This window comes from Ziziphus jujuba, chromosome 8, assembly GCF_031755915.1.
Source record: "Ziziphus jujuba cultivar Dongzao chromosome 8, ASM3175591v1".
Taxonomy (NCBI): Eukaryota; Viridiplantae; Streptophyta; class Magnoliopsida; order Rosales; family Rhamnaceae; genus Ziziphus; species Ziziphus jujuba.
The window spans coordinates 6,317,401-6,336,393 of NC_083386.1; the positions used below are offsets into that span (position 1 = coordinate 6,317,401).

The following is an 18,993-nucleotide window of genomic DNA, read 5'->3' on the forward strand; positions in this document are numbered from 1 at the left end:
ATATTGAACATGGACGGTTGAATTTTTTTATTTTTTTATTTTTTTATTTTTATTTTTATTTTTTGGTTGCTGGTTAAGCAACAAGTAAAAGACAACCAGCCTACACCCCATGAAAAATCTTTAGCCAAAGTAGACTTCAAAAATGCCGGCATTCCAACAGGATTAACTTGGCCAAAATGATCATCCATTGAATAGAAAACTCCCATTTACACAAGGCATGAGCTGCATGATTACCCTCTCTGTTCACCGACTGTACCGAACAAGTGTTGAAAAAATATTTAAAGCTTTCTTGCCTCTTCAATGTAGCCCTTCCTCTCATGACAAACCCATGAATCTCTAGAATCAATAGCAGCAATAATATGCATCATGGAAATTTGATATCCCAATTGAACGTACGTATTACATTGTATATCATATTCTTATGTAAGATTTTTGCATCGATGTTCACACACACCCTCTGGAAACCAATTCATGCTATAATAAACAGCTAATAAGTATTGCAGAAGATTATATATGGTTGTTTGTGCTCCGATTTCTCTTTATCTGATTATCTTTATGTTTTGGCAATGGCATTTGACAAAAAGTTGATAGATTGGTGGGGATAATGATCGTTAGTGTATATTAAGTGGAACTCTACCAAGGTTGTTAGTTGTTACTAACCCAGGATAGACGCCAAAGTGCCAAATTAAAGACTGTAAACGACATTGGTCAAATTGGGCAAGGGGTGGTGACTTTTTTGCAATATTTTTGAAAATGTTGTCCAATTCTACCGGATTTCACGCTGAGAGATAGTATAGATAGAAAAGTTCACTTTATATAAAATATGTTCATATATATATATATATACACACAAAACATTCAACGTGAAGGAAAAGCTAAGGTAGACTTTTTTTTTTTTTTGGGGCTAAAACTGGAGTTTCATTGAAACCAAAAAAAAGGAGGAAATAACAATTAAAGTCTAGATTCAGGGAGTTTCCTCTGGACAACTCTCCTGAACCGCTCGATCTACAAAATCAGGGTGTAAACAAGAAAAGTCAATTTGCCCATGGATCCCTTGCTTTCCCGCCCATTGTCCCACGATATGGGAAAGATTGTTGGCTCTTCTGGGAGTCCAACTAAAGGAAATATTGCCAAAAGCAGGTATAAGATTTAAAATGTCTTCCAGAATTGGTTCAGCTGCCCAGTGTAGGTAAGACTTGTCCTCCTTGAAATAGCTTGAATGATAGTCGCAGCGTCTGATTCCATCCATACATTCTGCCATCCTATCGTGACAGCCACTTGCATGGCTTTAAGGATAGCCTCCGTCTCAGCCACCTCAGGAATATGGATTCCTGATGAGAAGGCATGAACATGCAGCATGTTTCCTTTGTCATTGCGAACCACCATCGCAAGCACGCTACCCTTCTTTTCATTGCTGCGTCAGTATTAATTTTAACAACACCTGTCGGTGGTTTGAGCCATTTGTAGGTGTGCAGGCCGCTTCCCTCTCCGCTGGTCCCCGAATCTTCCTGCTTGAAAACTGCTACAATCTCCTGGTATTTGTCGCTGACAGTACCCAGCGATCGAAGGGTGTCCACGTGCTCTTCGTGATAGATAACCTGGTTGCGAAGCCACCATAGCTGCTCCATAAGAATAGCGCTGAAAATGAAGAAGCTTCCCTTATCTGCCAGGTGGACTGGTAAAGTTCCCACCGAATCAGCAAGACAAATTAAATATCTTTCAAATCATTGCACCCCGTCATTTCCCATCTTATATTCCAGGAGGATCCAAACCACAATCTCTTAGCTATTTCACACTGGAAAAAAACATGAACTTCATTTTCACAACAATTGTAACCATGAGCACAGTTACTGGTCCTCAAGTCCACTCCTCTGTGCTCCAAATTTGAGAGGGTTGGTAGACCTGGATTGGCAAGCTTCCATAAGAAAATTTTCGTTCTTTCATGGATGTTGCTCTTCCACACTTCCTTCCACCACACATCATCGCTCCCATCATGACCTGCTTCTAACTTGTAAGCAGATTTTACTGAGAAAGATCCAGATTTTGTTCCCAACCAAATAAGTTTATCCCACTGCCTACTCTTTGCCCAAAACATTCCTTAGATACTCTCCACAGATTCTTGATCAAATATTCTTGATAAGTAATCCCAATTACATTCTCCATTGTCCACCTTTAACGAGTTAACCATTTAAGAGAATGTCGGAGGAGAATTTCTTGGTCTAAGGATAAAGCCAGCAAAATTTGGCACCCATGGATCTTCCCATATGTTAATGGAATCTCCATTACCCACTCAGTAGCAGATGGCCTTAGCCAACAAAGATCTGGTTTTTAGAATGCCACTCCATTGCCAAGAGCATCCCACTTTCTTCCTGCGTTCATAAAGGAAGAGTGTGGAAAGTATTTGGCCTTCAAAGCTCTAACCCACGGCTTGGAATCTTCAGAGGCCAAACTCCACCCTAGTTTAGTTACCAGAGCCTTATTAAGGATCCAAAGATTTTTGAGCCCCAAACCTCCTTGAAGCTTCGGTTGACAAAGGGTTTGCCACGCCACAAGCATGTAACTGCTCGATGATTGTTCCATGTTTCTCCATAGAAATGCTCTCGCCACTTTTTCAATGTTATCACACCATCCTTTGGGGAGGAGGAAATTTGACATAGAGTACACTGGAATAGAAGACACCACATGCTTAATCAAAGTGGCTCTTCCTACTTGGGAAAGAAGCTTCGCCTACCACCCTTGAATTCTTGATTCCACCTTTATGCTAACTTCTTCAAAAGCAATCTTTTTACTTCTCCCAATAAACAGCGGCAGACCTAGATACTTCGCCTTACTATCCAACTCTTTCATTCCTAGCCCCTTTTGATCAGAAATTTGTTCCTTCCTTTGATATTTAGGGAAAAGAAGCATCCAGACTTATCCCTATTCACTGCTTGGCCCGTCCACTTACAATAGAGATTGATACATTTCCTAACATTCCTCACTTCTTCACAGTCATCTTTGCAGAAAATTAATAGGTCATCTGCGAATATGAGGTGCGATATAGATGGGGCAGTAGGACCTAATTTCAGCCCATTAATCTTCCCATCTTGCTCCCATTTATACAGTATCCTTGATAGAAGTTCTGAAAGGATGATAACTGAAAATGGAGACAAAGGATCACCTTTTCGGAGTCCTCGCTCTATTGGGATTCTACCAGATATTTCTCCATTAAGCAGCAACTCCAAAGAAACTGAAGAAATACTATTTAAAACCAATTTAAGAAATCTGTCTGAGAAACCAAAAAGAGTTAAGATCCTGGTGAGAACCACCCAATCAACTCTATCGTACGCTTTGAGCATATCCACTTTAATTCCCATAAAGCCTTTGAAGCCTTTTTTACGTTTCATTGAATGAACAATTTCATTGGCCATGATAGCATTCTCCCCTATCCAGCGACCAGGCACAAAGGCCGATTGATTCAGAGATATTATCTTTGACAGGAGGGGTTTGATACGGACAGCTAGAATCTTCGAGAGAATTTTATACGTCGTGTTGCATAGGCTGATTGGTCGCAATTGTTTAAACTCATTTGCACCTGGTAATTTGGAAATCAACACAACAAAAGATCCATTTATATCTCTTGGGAGAAGGCCCGATTGAAAAATATTCTATATCATCCATGTAACATTGTGCCCCACTATGCTCTAGTATTTTTGGAAGAATAGTGCAGGCATACCATCTGGACTAGGCGCTTTAATCGGATGCATTGACTTCATAATATTCCGCACCTCTGATTCCATTGGAATAGCCTCTAGAACCTCATTGTCTTCTCTGGTCACACAGCTGGTTATGTAATCTCTCAATCTTTCACTTCTGCCAATATTTTCAGCTTTATACAGCTTCGAGAACTTGCTAATTAAGAGTTCCCCCACCTCATCCCTTAAAACCTTCCATACTCCCTTATCATCTTTCAGGACAGTTATAAAGATCCGTCTCCTGTTGGCTACCGTCGTAGCATGAAAGAACTTAGGATTTTTATCCCCTACCTTCAGCCAAATTTGATTAGACTTCTGTCGCCATAACATCTCCTGCCTCTTTCTCCACACATCGAGCTCCAGTTGGGTTTTCCTTTCCTCAAACAGTAAGTCGTCTAAAGGGCCTTGCCCCTGCAACCACTAGATTTTTGCTTCGAGTTCACACACTCAATCCTGGTAAAATTCAAAAACGTGCTTATTCCAATATTTTAGAACCAAAGCTGTACTGTGAATCTTGTATCTAACTGGGGCTATGCGACTATGAGAATCGGCTTCTAGCTAAGCTGCACGAATCACGTCCATGCACTGAGGGTCTCGGTCCAGATTTCCATAAATCGGAAAGGTTTAGACTTGGGGTGATGATCCAGCTGAAAAATTAATTGGATAGGGATGTGATCCAACAGTGCATTAGATAAGCAAACCACTCTAGCTCGCTCGAAAATAGTTCTCCATTCAGGGCTCGATATTGCTCTATCAAGCTTCTCCCTTATATTCGCCTTTCCTCCTCTTCTATCGCACCATGTAAAGGTATTACCATAGAAGCCGAGATTGATAGCGCTTGCTGAAACATGAAGTCACACAGATAAAAATTCGAGACCAGTGTGCCCCCAATTTTCTCCTCTTGATGTAACACATCATTAAAATCTCCCAGACAAATCCAAGCTTTGGGCCCATTCCCCACTTTCCTATTTAAATCTTCCCAAAATTCTTTTCGCCTCGATCTCTCAACCGGCCAATGACAAAACCAGCAAATCCAACTCACTCTAAAGTCAGACTCTACTAAGATTCTTATAATCCAGCTCGAATAAGACACAATTGACCATTTCCAGCAACTCTTCCAAAAAACCGCCAGACCCCTTTTACTATATTCAGCATTGACAGCAAACACATTGTCAAAATTTAAACTGTTACCAAGCTTTATCAACTTCTCCTTATGAGATTTTGTTTCACACAGGAACAACCCGTTAGGGGAGTAATTCCGTACAAAGCCGCGGAGGCCTCGAACTGTCGAGGATCTCCCCAATCCCTGACAGTTCCAGGCTATGAGGCTCATGGATGAGGGTGGGGCATGTTTTGGCCCGCCTCCTCAGCCATTGGATGAAAATTATTCTTGCTTCCTAAGTCTTCCCCAGTAGTCGCCTCGTCTTGGTTTCCCCCTATCCTTTGACCCCGAGCACGGCGTTTCCAACTCCCACTCGGTGAGCTAGTTTGGGTTTGAGAGGGATGTTCAGAGGACCTGGCACTTGAAATGGATACCCTGTCCACTACTTCGGGATTGAAATGAGAGTCCCTAATCTCTTCTGTGGGTTTAGAATTGCTCTCTGTGGGTTTGATGCAAGCCTGTCTTAGCCCCTGAAATCTTTTGTTTGCCCGTATAAGAAAGAGGAGTTTTTTCGATAAATAGCCACCTTACAACTCCATTTTAGAAAAATAGCAAAAATTTTTTTTTTTTAAAAAAACTAGCCACCTTGGAACAAAAATATCCTTGATAAAATTGAAAATTACGCAAAAGGTTTTTTTTTTTTTTCCCTTTCCTTTCTTCCTATACACAGCCGTTCGTGGGGTTTCTACACAGCCGTTCGTGGGATTTCTCTAAGGTCACTCTTTGCATCTCATCGCCTCTCACTCTCATTTTTTTGTATTTTCTCATATCTCAAACTAAAATCAGATAAAAATTTTATCTTTTTTCTTATTAGATGAAAGTAAGGAAATATGTGTTTTTTTTGTTTTTTCTCTTTCTCTTTTTTCTTGTAAGTTTTATTAGTTTAGGGTTTTTTAAGCTTTTTATTTGATATGGGTATGCAAGAAATTAATTTATGAGATGTTATATGTGATTTTAAAGATACTTAGGTGGCATATGGTTTGAAAATGGGAGAAATTTTGTATAAAACTAAAAAATCGCGAAAAACAGTAAAAACGGAGGAAATTTGGCGAAAAAGATGAACTTCCGCCAATTTCCTCCTGTTTGTCAGTTTTCGCAAAATTTCCGCTAATTTTCCGCCAGTTTTCCGCCATTTTTCTGCCAATTCATGGAAAATGGCGCTACTGGTGTGCTTCTAAAGGGAAAGGGAAAATGGCGCTGCTTCTAAAGGGAAAGGGAAAATGGCGCTGCTGGTGTGCTTCTAAAGGGAAAGGGAAAATGGCACTGCTGGTGTGTTTTTTGCTTGAAGTGAAAATGGCGCTGCTGGTGTGTTTCTAAAGGGAAAGGGAAAGCTTTGTTTTTATGCCCTAGTTCTGTTTCGAAAGGAAAAGGGAACGGAGGAAAAAAAAAATCAAAAACAACAAACTAAAACAAAGTTGCATTTCGGTAGAGAAAATAGACCCAAAAAAAAGTACAAAAGGGTATTTGGTCCTGATGTACTAAAAGGTGGTTATTTTTTTAAAAAAAAAAAAATTTTGCTATTTTTCTAAAATGAAGTTGTAAAATGGCTATTTTTCGAAAAAAAATCCAAGAAAGAGTGTCCCTGTCCAGACTTCCAGATTGGGCCATTTTCCAGCTTGATTCATCATATCTTCTCTTTGGGTCCTTTAAGGGGATTTGGGCCCATCCGCTGTAAACTTCCTTTTCAAGCCCATGGAACTCCCCCTCTGCCCAGTATCATTACCATTCGGGTTTTTTCGATAAATAGCCACCTTACAATTCCATTTTAGAAAAATAGCAAAAATTTTTTAAAAAAAAAAACTAGCCACTTTGGAACAAAAATACCCTTGATAAAATTGAAAATTACGCAAAAGGTTTTTTTTTTTACCCTTTCCTTTCTTCCTCTACACAGCCGTTCGTGGGGTTTCTACACAGCCGTTCGTGGGGTTTCTTTAAGATCACTCTTTGCATCTCATCGCCTCTCACTCTCATTTTTTTGTATTTTCTCATATCTCAAACTAAAATCAGGTAAAAATTTTATCTTTTTTCTTATTAGATGAAAGTAAGGAAATATGTGTTTTTTTTGTTTTTTCTCTTTCTCTTTTTTCTTGTAAGTTTTATTAGTTTAGGATTTTTTAAGCTTTTTATTTGATATGGGTATGCAAGAAATTAATTTATGAGATGTTATATGTGATTTTAAAGATACTTAGGTGGCATATGGTTTGAAAATGGGAGAAATTTTGTGTAAAACTAAAAAATCACGAAAAACAGTAAAAACGGAGGAAATTTGGCAAAAAAGATGAACTTCCGCCAATTTCCTCCAGTTTGTCAGTTTTCGCAAAATTTCCGCCAATTTTCCGCCAGTTTTCCTCCAGTTTTCTGCCAATTTTCCTCCATTTTCTGCCAGTTCGTGGAAAATGGCGCTGCTTCTAAAGGAAAAGGGAAAATGGCGCTACTGGTGTGCTTCTAAAGGGAAAGGGAAAATGGCGCTGCTTCTAAAGGGAAAGGGAAAATGGCGCTGCTGGTGTGCTTCTAAAGGGAAAGGGAAAATGGCGCTACTGGTGTGTTTTTTGCTTGAAGTGAAAATGGCGCTGCTGGTGTGTTTCTAAAGGGAAAGGGAAAGCTTTGTTTTTATGCCCTAGTTCTGTTTCGAAAGGAAAAGGGAATGGAGGAAAAAAAAAACCAAAAACAACAAACTAAAATAAAGTTGCATTTCGGTAGAGAAAATAGATCCAAAAAAAAAGTACAAAAGGATATTTTGGTCCTAATGTACTAAAAGGTGGTTATTTTTTAAAAAAAAAATTTTTTTTACTATTTTTCTAAAATGAAGTTGTAAAATGACTATTTTTCGAAAAAATTCTTACCATTCCCTACTTCTATGGGATTCTTGTTTTGCAAACCACATTGGTTGTTGTGCTCCGAATTCATGGTAGAGCTTGTATTACCCGCAACCTTATCGCTTCCAACATTCAAAAAATCTGCAGGTAGCTCATCTGTAGATATACTAATCACAGTTTTGGAAACATCATCACCAGCCTGCTCCCTAGAGGTATAGGGAGGAGGTAGACTTTTTCCTTTATCAGAAGTATCTGACACAGAAACATCCATACTCCTAATGATAAGGTTAACGTTAGGGTCCACTCCTGCTCTTGAACCAATTGCCTTGTCTTGGAAGTCGTGCTCTTGGCTAGAGCCGTTGTCGGACTCCTTGAGCGGTCCCTCTCCCGTCGAATCGCCTTCTCCGACTCTCTCGTCGTTCTGTTCTGGGACATTCTTTCTTATACAGGCAAACAAAAGATTTCAAAGACTGAGATAGGCTTGCATCAAACCCACATAGACAACAATTCTAAACCCCCATAAGAGATTAAGACTCTCATTTCAATCCCGAAGTAGTTGACAGGATATCCATTTCAAGGTAAGGTAGATTTTTGTTGCATGGTTCATTGTTATTTTATGGACACCTATTAGCTTGTACATAAAAAGGATTTTATTATTATTATTATTTTTTTATCATTCTTGGCATGGGATGATGTTATAATTTATTAATTTCTTTTCACTTCTATTTTGGTCAAATCAGTAATTTATTTTACATCGTGAATAAGGATCAGACTTTTGTTTCAAGCCTTTGGCCCCCACACGTATATTTGAATAAAAAAAATGCCCTCAAATCCTACTAGTGTAAAGGTACATTGTTCAAGACTATAAGCAACTCAGTGGGAGTTATACGTCTAACGTTTTTGAGGGGGTGGACTATTGTGGCAAGGTTAACTTGGATACCTAACCCATAGACTATATGCATTATTAACTTTAGTAAGCTGCAAAAATGTTGAATATTAAGTGGAAAAAACTTTCCAAATAATTGAAAATGATATCATATTTGTTGTTTTTTTTTTTTTTTTTTTTTTTTTTTTTTTTTTTTTTTTTTTGTAAAGACTATTTTGACTTGGTATAAATAAATACTTCATCATATATGACTATTAGTTGCATTCATATATCACACTACTAATTCTCTGCACTTTGGGGGAAAGAAAAAAAGGAAAAGGGAAAAAGAGTTGTTTGGCATTACAGATGGGGTGGTCATCACCATGGTTGTGTCTTCTCTGGTTTCTCTTCCTTTCATTGGCTTTATCCTATCCATCTTCTAATTCTTCATTGTGCCATCTTCATGAGAGCTCCGCTTTGCTACAATTCAAAAACTCATTTTCCATTGACAACTTTCCTGGTTATGCTTATTGTGGTTTTGATGAACCTGAAGCAGAAGCAAGCAACAGTAAGACACTTTCTTGGAAGAATGGTACAGATTGTTGCACATGGAGTGGAGTCACTTGTGATAAAACAGGTAATGTGATTGAGCTTGATCTTCATTGTAGTAGACTTTTAGGAATTATTGACTCCAACAGCAGCCTTTTCTTGCTTACACACCTCCAAAGTCTCAAGCTCTCTAACAATGATTTTCAAGGCTCCCAGATTTCATCTCAGTTTGCTAGGTTTACAAGTTTAAAGCACTTAAACCTATCATATTCCAATTTTTCTGGCCAAGTCCCTGTAGAAGTCTCTTATCTATCAAAGTTGCTTACACTTGATCTCTCCATAAATTATGGGGTGAGTTTAGACACATCTACCATGCGAAAGATCAGTACAAACCTAACCAGTCTTAGGGTTCTGAAAATCTGTCTTGTCGATATGATTTCCGTAAAACCTCACTCTTTGATGAATTTGTCGTCTTCCTTGACATATCTTAAACTTAGATCTTCTTATCTTCAAGGGGACTTCCCAGAAAACATTTTCCGTCTACCAAACCTCCAAGTGCTTGACTTAGGTTGGAATGAAATTCTCAATGGTTCTATTCCAAACTCTAACTGGAGTAGTCCACTCAGAAAGTTAAGACTTTCTGTGACCAAATTCTCAATCAATTTTTCACATCTTGCTGGAACTTTGAAGTCTTTGAATGAATTATATCTTCGTAATTGTAAATTTATAGGATCATTTCCTTCCATGTTCGTGAACATTACAAAAATCTCTGTTTTGGACCTTTCCTATAACAATTTAAATGGCCAAGTCCCCTGGTTCTATCTAAATTTAGAGAAACTGACTTATTTAGATCTTTCCGGCAATAATTTTAGTGGTCAGCTTCCAGAAACTGTTGCTAATCACTCAAATCAAAATTCTTTCTTATATGATTCTTCAACAGAGCAATTACTGGGTCATGTTCCCCTGAATTTAGCGATACTAGACTTATGTGACAACTTGCTGAGTGGAAGAATACCATCTTGGTTATATTCCATTCCAACTTTGGAGTACTTGAACGTGCAAGGCAACCAGTTTAGTGGATCTATTGAAGAATTCCAATATGGTTCTTTGGTTCATCTTAATTTAGGTTATAACAAACTCCATGGCCCTTTTCCAGCATCAATATTTCAACAAGTGAATCTCAGATATCTACGACTTCCAGGAAATAAGTTGAGTGGTGTTGTGGATTTACACCAGTTTTCAAAGTTGAAGAACCTGCGTAGATTGGACCTTTCATATAATGAAATTTCAGTAAGTTCTAACAACCCCATGGATTATACTTTGTCCAACATCCTTTACATATTGGAATTGTCTTCATGCAACATGAGTGAGTTCCCATACTCTTTAAGAGCTTCAGAAACTTTAGGATATCTAGATCTTTCCTACAATAGAATTCAAGGCAATATTCCCAAATGGCTATGGAATGTGGGCAAGAAAAACTTATATCATTTGAATCTTTCTCACAACTTTTTGACAAATGTAGAACAACTTCCATGGAAGTACCTAGGTCTTCTTGATCTTCGTTTCAATTTGATTCAAGGACACCTTCCAATTCCACCTCCTTCTACAAGTTATTTTTTTATTTCAAACAACCAATTGATAGGAGAGTTGCCTTCTTTGATTTGTAGCCTCACTTTTATTCAAGTCCTCGATTTGTCTAATAACAATTTGAATGGTAGCATTCCTATGTGCCTTGGAAATCTTAATCACCTCTCAGTTCTGGATTTAAAGATGAATATGTTTGATGGCGTGATTCCAACAACATTAGCAAAAGGAAATTCCTTGAGGAACATCAACCTAAATGGTAATCGATTGGAAGGACCATTGCCCCAAGCTTTGCTCAATTGTAGAAACTTGGAAATTCTTGACCTAGGTAGCAACTTGATAAATGATACTTTCCCTCATTGGTTGGAATCACTTCCAATGTTGCAAGTTCTCATATTGAGATCTAACAACTTTCATGGTTCTATAGATGGTCCCAATGTTAGACTTCCATTCCAAAAGTTGAGAATCATGGACTTGTCTTATAATCAATTCAATGGTCGTTTGCCAACAAAATATTTTGAGAATCTCTTGGCTATGGTGGATGAACATGTGGATAAATTGAGATACATGGGTGAAAATATCTCTTATTCTGACAATGGTTACTATCAAGATTCTGTGATAGTGACAATCAAAGGCTTTGACATGGAATTGGAAAAAATCCAGAACATCTTCACAACCATTGATTTTTCAATGAATAATTTTGAGGGAGAGATTCCAGAGCTGATTGGAAATCTCAAAGGTCTGAAAGGTCTCAACTTGTCTCACAACAACATAAGTGGTCATATTCCACAATCATTGAGAAATTTAACTAATCTGGAATGGTTAGATCTCTCCTCGAATGAGCTTTCAGGTTCAATTCCCATGCAACTAATAGAAATGGTGTGGCTTGAAGTCTTGAACCTTTCACAGAACCGGCTAGTGGGAGCCATACCTCGAGGAAACCAATTCGATAGTTTTGGAAAGGATGCTTTCATTTGGAATCTGGGATTATGTGGATTTCAGTTGTCTATAGAATGCGATGATAGAGATCAACAACCATCTCCATCAGAAGGTGATCCATTGGAGGCTGCAAATGAATTTGATTGGAAGTTTGCAATGTTGATGGGATATGGTTGTGGATTAGTGATTGGAATATCAGTGGGAAGTATGTTGTTTTCAGACAAAAGACTTGCTTGTTTCATAAGAAAGGTTGGAGGAGAGCAATGGATTGAATTGCTAAGAAGACAGAAGAAGAATAAGAAGAAAAAGAAGAAGGATCTCTTCACTAACAAGATACGAAATCAGTAGCCTTTTGGAAAACTTAATCTGCAAAAAGGTATCGAATAAGAACTCTGCTTCTTAGAACATAATAATATAAATGTATTTTTGAACATTTCTTGTAACATAATATTGTCTGTTGTAGTAATGAATATTTCATGATTCAAACTCTTAGTTTTATATTCATTAATTAATTATTTTGTTGGGCGTTAGGTACCATGTACGATCTTTCTTTTGTCAATATTTCTTTAATAGTTTGCTGCAGTTTTTCTCTTTAATTTTGGTTTGTTAGTTATTTCTGAAATTATTTTTGTATTGATTGAATTTTACTTTTCTTTGGTGTCTTTTGCCAGTTATAATCTGGTAAAGGCTCTCTTGGCGTTTTGTTTGAATTTGGATTTTAGCAATATGAAACTACTAGTGTTTGTGCTATGCACTCTTACTCTTGCTCCTTGTGTTTGTGTTGGTGTTTTCACTTTCTGTACTAGTTGTTTGTGGTCTTGGGTTTTTTTGTATTTTAGTTTTTATGTAAATTGAAATTTGTTGATTTGGATAGGTTTCGATCCGAAATCTACACTGTGTGAGTTTTTCAAAGTGGGACAGTGTACCAAGGGTTTCAAATGCAAGTTTTCACATGACTTGAATGTCCAGAGGAAGGGTGAACAGATTGGTATTTATAAACATAACAGAGGTACGTGAAATAAACATGTCTGAATATTGATTTCAGTTTGTGTTTTTTGCAATTCCTTAAGTGCTTAACCTGATGGTGTCTGTTGTTATTATTAGAAGAAACCATGGAGGATTGGGATCAAGACACATTGGAGAAGGTCGTGGAGTCAAAGAAGACATAGTATAACCAGAATAAGCTGACTGAAATTGTATGTTTATTCTCAAATCTTTCATCTTTTTGGCCATATTACTCAGATGGTAGATCTGGTATTAAGGGATTTACATTTGCAGATTTTGGGGTGTTCTCCCTATTTCTCTCCAGATATTTATCCTTTGCACCTGCTTATTGGGGTTTTCATTTTTCATTTTAAGTAAATGTTTGTGATATGATTGTTGTAAGTTGTAATTAAACCCCTTTCATTACAGCTCAGTGTAACCAGAGCAATTTTGTGTCTCAAATTTGAGGCTTGTAGAGAAGTTTTGTGATCTAGAGCAGGAACATTCATCACTTCAGTCAAAATGTCTTTAATTACTATTGTGTTACATTTGAGCTTATATTGAAAGAAATATATGGTGTCTAGATGTAAGTTTTGAGTCATGTTCTTCTTGAACTTGGCAGCAAAGTTTAGATACATAGAGAAGAGATGAGGTTTAGTTCCATATCAAATTGAGCCAGGCTCCAAATTTCAGGTAATGAGGACAGACTTCAATTTTCTTGCAAAAAAGTTGTGGCCTTTTAGATGATTTGATTCGTATGTTTTCTGTGTAAATCAATACCCCTATTCATTGATGGAGTAATTAAATATTAATTGATTAAAGCTCTACTCTCAACTTTGTGAAAAAAATCTTTGAAATGGTAACGGTAATTTTCTATATATATATGAAATTGATTAAGTGTTTGTCATGAGCATCTAATTTAAAAACCCTTTACAATAAATTCTAGCCGCTAAAACCTTTAGTCTCCTGTAAATCCTAACCATTAATTGAAACTACTTTTAAAAGATAAGGAACCAAAAAGATCTATGAAACACCCATTCTTAATGATAAGCCGCTACGGAGACATGGACAACTTATTGCTATGGTCGTATGATATTTCTTTGTTCATAGAAGCAACCATACGCATATATTAGCATCGAATTGCAAGCTTGGTGGTGTTAGTTGAGTACCAGCTCGAGGTTGTTGGTACTGCTGGTGTTTAGCTCATAAGATACAACTTATCCCTCAATATTTTCTGCTCATAACAGTTGTACCTTTATCAGCAGCTTCAAGTGTCATGCATAAATCATAGAGTGTTCTTCATTTATGTGACAACCTGATGTCTGAAACATGTCTACAGGAATAGGTTGTTAGAAAAAGTGACAGATCTATATCATTAGCATTTTGGAGACTTGGTGCCTTGATGTGTACCATTTATGAGTGATTTCATATGCCATATGGTATGCAAATCTGATTTTTTATGGTGGCCGATATGGATGTTCGTGAAATTAGCTTTTACACTGAATCACTGATATTTGAATTTTTCTATTTGCTTGATTTGTATCTAGCATGGATTTTGAACCATTTATGAATGAAATAAGGTTTCTTTTTTTTTGAGTTATTGAAATATGAATGAAATAAGATTTCATTCTTCTGGAAATTTTGTCACTTTGGCAGATAGTATTTAGCTTTATCAGACTGGTCATAAAGGTTGGGTAATTGTTAATTACAAGTCTATGTTTGTTTGATATATGCAACATATTTAGGGAGACTAATATCTTCTTGTGTCCCTGGGATTGCTGATCTTTCTAGTTTGGAAGTGCTTCATTGTACGGAGAGAAACTGGCAAAACTCTCTGATTCCATCTAGAGTGACACACTCTTATTTGATCCAAACTTTAACTTTTTTGTCTGCATTTTGAGTCGAGTGGAGCATCTTGGAATTTTTACTAATCTTTCTTGGATCACTGAGGCGGCACATATTCATTTCATGTGCTGTCTGACTTTGTTCATTATTAATATGCTTTACATATTTCATATGACATGATTTATTACTTGGGTTGAACATTCTGTACTACAGGATATCTGTTATTAACATACTTGCACACTATTTGCAGGTTTGCAAATACTTTCTTGAAGCAATTGAAAAGAAACAGTATGGTTGGTGTTGGTTCTGGGATTGCCCAAATGGTGGCAAAGATTGTCACTACAGACATGCTCTTCCTTCAGGCCATGTTTTGAAATCTCACTTCTCGAGGAAGAGGCCAAAAAGATTCCCAATTGAGGAGGAAATTGAGAATCAGGTGAATATTTGTTATGTGGTACTTTGCCTTTTACTCTCCTTTATTGAGACAGAACAACTTTGTTTGCTTGATTTGAGTATTCCTTTTCATATTGTCTTTGCCTTCACTCAGTTTTGTGTTTCCAATCTAATTTTGGTTCAACGAAGGATTACTTTAGCGTGCAAAAGTAAACCCCTCCTATGACTACTGAGCTGTTCTTTCAATGGAAGAAGAAAAAGATGGAAGAAACTGGTCTTGCTGCACAACAAGAAAAAAGAGCTAAGAATGACCACATGAGGTCTTTTTTTATATTATATATCTATACGGTACATTCCATTCAGTTAAAGAAATGTACTTAAAAGTGGTACTGATATATATTTCCATGTTTTCAGTGATCAAGCGCTGTTCCTTTCTGATTCTTGCTTGTTTGTGGATGACACTAAGGCCTATGAAAAATACCAGAGAGAAGTAGAATCTGAGGTTGCTGAGCAAAAGGTAAATCTTCTTGTTCTTCCTTCAAAACCATATATGATGTTAGTAATGGTTAAAAGTGTCGTTTTGAGGTCAAGGGAATCTTATATTATGCCATTTCCATTCTTTCTTCATGTTCCAACACTGTATGGCTCATTAAGTCTGACAGTTTATAACTGCTTATTCTAAGGAATATATTTGCATGCTTAGTTGCCGTTATTATCTTAAGATAGCACAATATTATTATAATGAAATTTTCCTATTGTACACAAATTTTTTTTGCAATTGTCATGTGTTAATTGTCATAAAAATTACAGTAAAGCTCCCTTTTTTTGCATGATTTGCAGAATGCATATGTACTTGCAGAAAGTAGAGAAGCACCCCCTTACTTTTTATTCTTTTGTGCAAAATGCATATGATCTGTTTAAGGTTGCTGTTAGTCAGCCAAAAGTACCATTGGGTATGTACTATGCACTCTTGCTGTTGTGTTTGTATTGGTGTTTCCACCTTCTGTACTGGTTGTTTGTGGTCTTGGCTTTTTTTGTAATTTGTTGATTTGGATAGGTGTTGATCCGAAATCTAAACTATTTGAGTTTTTCAAGGCAGGACGGTGTAGCAAGGGTTTCAAATGCAGAGTTCTCATATGACTTGAATGTCCAGAGGAAGGGAGAGAAGATTGATACTTACAGTGATAAGCGTGACAAAGGTGAATGAATAAACACGTCTGGATATTGCTTTCAGTTTGGTGTGTTGAATAATTCTTCAATGTAAGTACTTTAACTCATTGGTGTGTTTGTTATTATTATTAGAAGAAACCATGGAGAATTGGGATCAAGAGACATTGGAGAAGATCGTGGAGTTGAAGAAGACAGAGAGTATAACCAGAACAAACCAACAGAGTACAACTGTTATTAGTTGGTCTAGGTGTTTTTTTTGGTAGTCTAGTTGTTGTTAAACCTTTTATGGAAAATTATCAAATATGTGAATATATGACTAGCTGACCACAGGAAGTAAATAACTCCCTATTATTTTCTTTTTGTGATACATCGATGATAGAACTTTGGTATCTTAGAAATGTATTTTCATCATTCATGGTTTTCCCTCATAGATAATGACTAACGGTTTTTATATATATATGTATGATTCAATCTTTCTTTCTTCCCCCCCCCCCCCCCCCCCAAAAAAAAAAAAAAACTGTTTGTACATTAATTCCTACTCCAGCACTAATAGTTAGTATGTGAAATAATATAAAACAGAGTAGTTAGAAAAAGAGCATTACATAGGCTTAAGGTAACATAAATGACAGAAAGTAGAGAGTAATTATGATGGATTAACCAAGAAAACAAAGGAATAACAAGACAACAAGGGATTGTTGCCGGCGATTTGTTTGAAATGTAGTAATTGCTTCTTAAGGCCGTAAAATTCTCTATTAAGTTTATGGTATGCATATGACTTATACCAATATAAAATAAGTCAATATTTTTGTAAATGTGCCAACTTGTTTGTGCATATTCCTCTTTTGAAATAAACATACATACATATATATATATATATATATATATATATATATATATATATTTATATATATTAGTTTGACATTTTATTGTCTTTTTTCGAATCAAAATCCTAAATTCATTTAGAGAATTTCTGATTCATTAAAGGATGATATGCTATATATTTTCCAATGATATTCTCGACAATCGAGTGCTAATAAAGTTGACTTTCCTCTAAAAGTGTGGGAGCTTATAGGCAAAAGAAAACAGGATACCTCCAACATGGAGAACTTTACTGGTGTGACAACCTATGCATTTGGAGTATTTAGATTTCAATGTATAAAATTGAGATTGAAAAAAATAAATAAATTTATATGAATTCGAAACACTATGTATGGTTAGCTTCATTTATCTATATTGTTGTTTGGGCTTGTTTTGAATAATTTAATTTGGGTATTCAAGGATATCATATATATGAAAGCGTTTAGTTTTCCTTAATAAATACAAAAATATCTAATTTCTTTTCTAAGGTTTTCCAATTATGTTTTATCTTATGTATATATGGAAAAAAATATTACAAAAATATGTGAGCAATGGTTAAATATTTTATATCCTCCAGTTGCATGCTAATTAATTCATGTACTAACAAATTATGGATTAAGTTGATAGTTCATAGAACTATTCTAAAATTCTGTGACACATATTTTTGGTTGGCTGTTATGCTAAGAAAATAAAAGTAATTAAATAGTACTGCAAGGCAACCAAATGTATTATAGTGGTCCATAAAAATCCATTACAACATATTCAGTCTCTTGCAAAAGTTATTGCTATTTACAACATATTTTGTCTCTTGTAAAAGTTATTGCTGTGCTATTTACAACACATTATGTGTGTTGTTGTAAATAAAGTTTTACAACCTCTTTTACATTTATTTATAATACACACTGTACAATGCATTCATTCATATGGTATATATGCATCTCATCCAAATGCACCTTATTGAACATATACTTCATTCAGTTCTAATTACCCCAATATTTATACATACTTTATTCATTATCTGAATATCACATTCCAATCCCATATGAACACAATCATCATGACAATGGATCATCAATGAAATTCAATAATGAAATAGCAAATCAAAAAGAAGAACAAGATCCTTGATTAAGAATAAAGCATCAAGCAGGGTTTCAACCTCCTGAGTTTAGATTTACAATTGCTAAAAGGCATTTAGTAAATTTATGGTCCATTCCTAGGTAAAGACCCTTTTTTGGCATCAAATCAGTGGCTTGATTAGCTTCCAATGGCACAAAATTTAACCTCTCTCGATGCATCCTTTACAAGTAAACTTGTATATCAGCAGTAACTAATCATAGGATCCAAGATAATTCATTTGATTCTAATCAAGTGTCCCCAATGTTCAACAATTTAGCAATTTTGCGCAATTACTAGACCATGAAATAGATTTATATCTAGCTTTCTCATGTAGAAATAGTGGCAACTAGCTTTTTGTATCGGTAGCTCAACTGTGGTAACATGCATGACCCAAATTTTCCACCAATTTGGACCAACAGCTATCCCATCACAGTTTCTGTCGGGTCGGTGGAATCAATATTACCAATACCAACAACTTCTTCCGAACCAGACACACAATGTAAAGTCTCACCAACAACAACAACAACAAAACATGGCAAAGATTCTATAAGTTTATCAATTTTGATCAATCTGATACTTAGGAATTAATTAATTATATTAAAGATTAAGTATTTAGTTATGAATATTTTCATGCTAGATATGAGAGGAGAGAAAGTTGATAATTCAAATGTAGAGTTAAAGAGATTGGTTGGGATTTTTAGCGTACTCTTTCACGTGTTTGTGGTATTATTAAGATTTTTAGCGTACTCTTTCACGTGTTTGTGGTATTATTAAATTTGATATATTGGGGAAAAATCATAATAGTGCAAATACGAAGTGAAAAATCATACCGTACTTCGCACCACTTTAATTTGCAGACTGAAAAAGATCTCAGTGACATCCTCTGTGCTTGATTTTTTTTTTTTTTCTTTTTTCTTTCTTTTCTTGTCTGTTTCAAGAAGAAAAAAAAAAAATTGCAGTATAGAAACGACGAATATA

At 36.1% G+C, this 18,993-nt stretch overlaps 2 protein-coding genes across 15 annotated transcripts; both read left to right on the top strand.

The window, feature by feature from the left end:
• Positions 1–8,297: 8,297 nt before the first annotated feature.
• Positions 8,298–16,526, top strand: LOC112490889 (receptor-like protein 34). 14 transcript variants are annotated; one of them, XM_060820092.1, is made up of 11 exons: positions 8,298–9,214; positions 10,067–12,025; positions 12,524–12,658; positions 12,754–12,845; positions 13,256–13,326; positions 14,729–14,914; positions 15,061–15,191; positions 15,286–15,388; positions 15,712–15,824; positions 15,971–16,070; positions 16,174–16,526. In XM_060820092.1, the coding sequence occupies exons 1-2, from the start codon at positions 8,944–8,946 to the stop codon at positions 11,995–11,997; spliced, it is 2,202 nt and encodes a 733-aa protein (XP_060676075.1). In that variant the 5' UTR covers positions 8,298–8,943; the 3' UTR covers positions 11,998–12,025; positions 12,524–12,658; positions 12,754–12,845; positions 13,256–13,326; positions 14,729–14,914; positions 15,061–15,191; positions 15,286–15,388; positions 15,712–15,824; positions 15,971–16,070; positions 16,174–16,526. The 14 variants fall into 14 exon arrangements, with proteins under 14 accessions (XP_060676075.1, XP_060676067.1, XP_060676063.1 ...); XM_060820084.1 differs by having other exon boundaries at positions 8,298–12,025; positions 15,026–15,191; XM_060820080.1 differs by having other exon boundaries at positions 8,298–12,025; positions 15,967–16,070.
• Positions 12,762–16,078, top strand: LOC132805022 (zinc finger CCCH domain-containing protein 11-like). Its single transcript, XM_060819766.1, has 7 exons — positions 12,762–12,794; positions 12,892–12,903; positions 14,729–14,914; positions 15,127–15,191; positions 15,286–15,388; positions 15,731–15,814; positions 15,929–16,078. The coding sequence occupies exons 1-7, from the start codon at positions 12,762–12,764 to the stop codon at positions 16,076–16,078; spliced, it is 633 nt and encodes a 210-aa protein (XP_060675749.1).
• Positions 16,527–18,993: the final 2,467 nt, after the last annotated feature.

Coding starts and splice junctions, on each gene's coding strand:
- LOC112490889 (XM_060820084.1), top strand. CDS start 8,944: ATGGGGTGGTCATCACCATGGTTGTGTCTTCTCTGGTTTCTCTTCCTT.
- LOC132805022 (XM_060819766.1), top strand. CDS start 12,762: ATGGAGGATTGGGATCAAGACACATTGGAGAAG. Junction 15,192..15,285: donor GCTAAGAATGACCACATGAG/GTCTTTTTTTAT, acceptor CCATGTTTTCAG/TGATCAAGCGCTGTTCCTTT. Junction 15,815..15,928: donor TTGCTGTTAGTCAGCCAAAA/GTACCATTGGGT, acceptor TGATTTGGATAG/GTGTTGATCCGAAATCTAAA.